This window comes from Suricata suricatta, chromosome 6, assembly GCF_006229205.1.
Source record: "Suricata suricatta isolate VVHF042 chromosome 6, meerkat_22Aug2017_6uvM2_HiC, whole genome shotgun sequence".
NCBI classification, from domain to species: domain Eukaryota; kingdom Metazoa; phylum Chordata; class Mammalia; order Carnivora; family Herpestidae; genus Suricata; species Suricata suricatta.
This window is the reverse complement of record NC_043705.1, coordinates 75,075,322-75,079,321: the sequence shown is the minus strand read 5'-3', so window position 1 is coordinate 75,079,321 and position 4,000 is coordinate 75,075,322. Positions and strand designations below refer to the sequence as shown.

Genomic DNA, 4,000 nt, shown 5'->3' with positions numbered 1-4,000 from the left:
CCTCTAGTTTCTGAAGATGTAGCAGAAAATAATCTTCTTTGAAGATACCGAGAACGATTCCAAAAGACAAAACACATGCCTTCAATGCGCTGTGCTTTCAGATATTCTGGGTTTAATTGAGCTGCCGAATGAGCTGATTGACGCGTTCGCCGCGATAGCCGGGCAAGCCCACCTCCTTGAGGAAGCCCACTCTATTCTTGGGAGCGTGACGGGCCACTGAGAGATGGAAAGGACGTAAGAACTGGCAGATCGCCTGGAAATTCCTCCCCGGAAAGGCAATTTCGTGAATGAGGTCTTCCAAGCAAATAACACCGTACTTCCCCAGGTGCTCCTCAATCACTGTGTTGTCCGTCAGAGGGATGGTTTTATTCCTGACCCTGGCTTGTCCACGTTTCAGGATGAGTTCCCGGACAGACTTCAGATTTGGAAATCCCCAGGTCACATAAGGTTCCAAAAAACGCAGTGTTTTTATGGTCTGGGGAGTCACTCTGAAAAAGACCCCGCTGAAAATCTTCTTCAGGCGAAGCTTTGCAATTGTCCTCTGCACCAGTGAACTCACCCCGTTAATCCTTTGGATGCATACAACAAAGGCCAAGGAATGTTTATCTGGCACTTCCAAACCGTGAGGTTTTACTTCTAGTCGTCTGAGGCGTATTGTGTCACGTTGCTGCCGCCAGGCATCATGTAGGAACGATTCCAGTCGCTTAAACTTGACCTCTTTTCTTTTCTTCTGCTCCTTTTTGTCCAAAAGTGCCTGCTTCGCTTGAGTGGCTTTAAGGGCCTGATAAGCCTTCCTCTTTTTCAGGAGATTTTCTGGAACCAAAGGGATCTTTTTTCTTTGTTCTTGCTCCGCCATGTTTTCAAACTCATGCTGAAGCTTTTGTCTTCTCTGAAGGTTTGTTCTAAGGAGGAGACAAAGAGAAACATTTCCACGTATCTGGCTTTGCCAATTGCTCCATAACATTTGGGGAACCATTAACTTCAAGAATCCACCTGTCTCATTATTGCACAAAAAACAATGAGCTCACTCTTTCCTTTCTCACTCTGCAGACCGCAGCAACATGTCCTCTGTAGGGGAAAAGCATAAAGGCTCTCTGTCGCATCCTGAGGGAGGAGGCTTTATTCTCCCTCCCCTACATGAAGTTGAAAAGGGCACACTTCTGTGGCACACCTTTGACCCAGTTGCAGAACTGGATTAAATAACTCTGAGCACCTTGTCAAAGTCCTCTGGGAGATGTCTCTTCCAAGATGGTGTGTGTTCCTTGAAAATGTATATAGGAAAAACTTTGGACTTCGAGTGAAAAGACATAATTTTGAATCTAACCCTCCATCTTGCTAGCTGTGTAAAATTAGGTAAGACTCCTTTCTGAGTCTTCTTATAAAATGAGAATAATGAGGTTTACTCTCAGACTGCTGTGGAGAAATAATGAGGTGATATATAAGCAATACCCTGGCAAAGATCCTGGTCCCAAAAAATTCCTTCTCTATGAATGCTAACTCTATCATATTCTTAGTAGGCAACTGATAGAGGCTGGGCATTGGACTAAATGCTTTCCAGATACCTACCATCTTATGTAATTCTTCAGCCTTCTGGTGAGGGAGCTATTGTGTATCCCCATGAATCTCATAAGGAAATGAATTCTGAGAGAATCAAATAACAGTAAGTATAAATCCTGGGGTTTGAACTCATCTGAAGAAACACTCTTTAACATGCATTGACTTTGGATTTGCAGTAGAAATTTAAAGAGCCATGAAAAAAGGAACAGGTTGGAGTCTTCATATCCATGTTGCTTAACTCTTCCCTTACTTGATGCTTGTTACCTACTAGTCCCCCAAGAGTTGTTAGAATATAAGCTTCTCGAAGATATGTTTTATTCTTTATTCCTCTTACTTTTAATGTATCAAGCACAGTGCCTGAGTCATATTAAAACTTCACTAAAATGTTTTTGAATGATTAATGATCCCATGTTCAGACTTGGAGTAAATATTTGGGAATTGAATGGAGGTACTAGGGCCTAAAACTGCTCAAGACTTGAAGAACAAGGAATGGCCATGGGTTCAAACATGACTCTCCAAAAATTACTAAGAACTTACAAGGTAGTTCTGAACTCTAGGTCGTTCCAAAGACCTCTTACACTAGAAATAAGCCTGGAAACTAACCTAAATCTGAAGCAGATTTCATGGTGATTTGAGTTTCTTTGATATTCCTTGTCAAACTGGCCCTGATTTAATGGTGGCTCTTCAGGTTTCCATGGAACAAGTTATTCCCAGGCCAATAGTGTCATGGACAAGTTCTGAAGACGCGCTCAGAACTGCAGCTATTTCAAAATTAAAGAGAAATAATAGATAAAGCAATTTGAGGGGAAATATTACACTCTTAAAATTTTAAGAAAGCATAGCTTTTCAAAAAAACTGAGAGAAATTCTAATGGAATGTGGTAATAACTTCATTAAAGTTTTCACCTAAGACAAGAGGGCTTTCCTCTTGGATGTAGGTTCTGAAAATTTTTATCATGTTTCTCCTCAAAGCATTTTATGATCTGTTCAGTAAAGAAGAAGAAACACAGAGAGAGTGATTGATGGCTGTCCCCACACCTGGAGGCATACCTCATAGGTAGGCTTGGAGGAGGACAAAGTAGAGCTGAGTGAGAAGCTGGAAGCTGGAAGCAGCCAAAAATAAAAGGGATCACGGATACAGGGATTCACTCAGAGGTGGTTTCAGACCTGATCTGTTTTCTGGTAGGACCCCTGATGCTCATAATTTCTGCTTTTTGAGGTACACTTCTTAAATATAATAAAGTATGGAACACAGTTTTAAGCTAATTTCTTCTAAAGTATATGTTTAATTTACTTAGAAAAATACTTCCCAAGCTGTCATACTCTTATCAGATTAGTATTTCTCAGTAAATAGGTTTTAAAAAATTAGATTTCTCCTTACAGTACCATGTTAACAAATTATGCATTTAAGTTGTAGGGTTTCTTGGGAAAAACAAGGGTATTTTGGGGTTTTTTTTTTATATTCACAAGACTAGGATTCTAGGATTCTAGAAAGAAGTTGGCATAGTGTCAGTAGGAAAAAAAACCAAAAGTATTTCCTAATTTAGTTATCAGATACCTTATATTCTAGTTCAGATCCTATATAAGTAACCCATCTCCATCTCCATCCATATTTTAAAAACTGTCTGATGCATAGAGAAGTATTTTTGGGTTTGAATTTCTATATCAGATATTTCTAAGTTCCTCTTCCTTACTTCCCCCCATCTCAAGCAATTTTACCTATTTGTGGTATTCATGTTTTTGTTCCATTATTTAAAACAACCTGCAGGGTATTTATATGTGTTGCAAATGTAACCAGTAGATCTATTGTGTCGTGGGGTATTTTTACTGTCTGCAGTCCCCAAAATATAAAACATAACAAAACAAAACATAAGGTGTAGACATGCAGTTCTTGGTGTCATGATTAAACACAGAGAGGATAAATGAGATAACGAAGGAAGCTTTTTGAGCTCTGAGGAGGACAGCTGCTCTGTGCAGTCAAGACATCATTATTATTAATTACCTTTATTCATTTTCAAACCATCTGTTTCCAAATATGAGCACTTGTGGCCCAAATCTCCTCTTTCAATGCCCCCCAATGTGTCCTATATACATAATTAATCTTCAGCTGATTTCCAAAGAAGCAACATCTTATAGAGATGGATGGTGCTAGAACAAAGGAAACACATTAATCCATTTCTTTGATGATTCTTTTGTTTGAGACAAGCTTATTCAGTCCTATATTAAATTATTTTGAATACTTTGCTGCTGGTATTATGTCTGCATGGATTTTTTTTTTAACCTTTAAAAAACTAAATAATGCCACCTGGTGGTGAACATGAATACATTACTATCTAGATGATATTTCTAGAATTTTTTGGTTGTCTTTTTGGATTATAACAGTTTTATTACTGTAATAATTTTTAACGAGTTGACTGAGATCATTGGAAAGTAGAAAGAAGATT

General features: G+C 38.7%; 1 protein-coding gene across 1 annotated transcript; it reads right to left on the bottom strand.

Annotated features, from left to right (window-relative positions):
* Positions 1 to 6: 6 nt before the first annotated feature.
* LOC115293916 (60S ribosomal protein L7-like 1) lies at positions 7 to 856 on the bottom strand. The gene has a single exon (XM_029941607.1). The coding sequence runs from the start codon at positions 854 to 856 to the stop codon at positions 113 to 115; it is 744 nt and encodes a 247-aa protein (XP_029797467.1). The 3' UTR covers positions 7 to 112.
* Between the last annotated feature and the right edge of the window lie 3,144 nt (positions 857 to 4,000).

Excerpts from the sequence above, each read along its gene's own strand:
- LOC115293916 (XM_029941607.1), bottom strand. The coding sequence starts at position 856 with ATGGCGGAGCAAGAACAAAGAAAAAAGATCCCTTTGGTTCCAGAAAAT.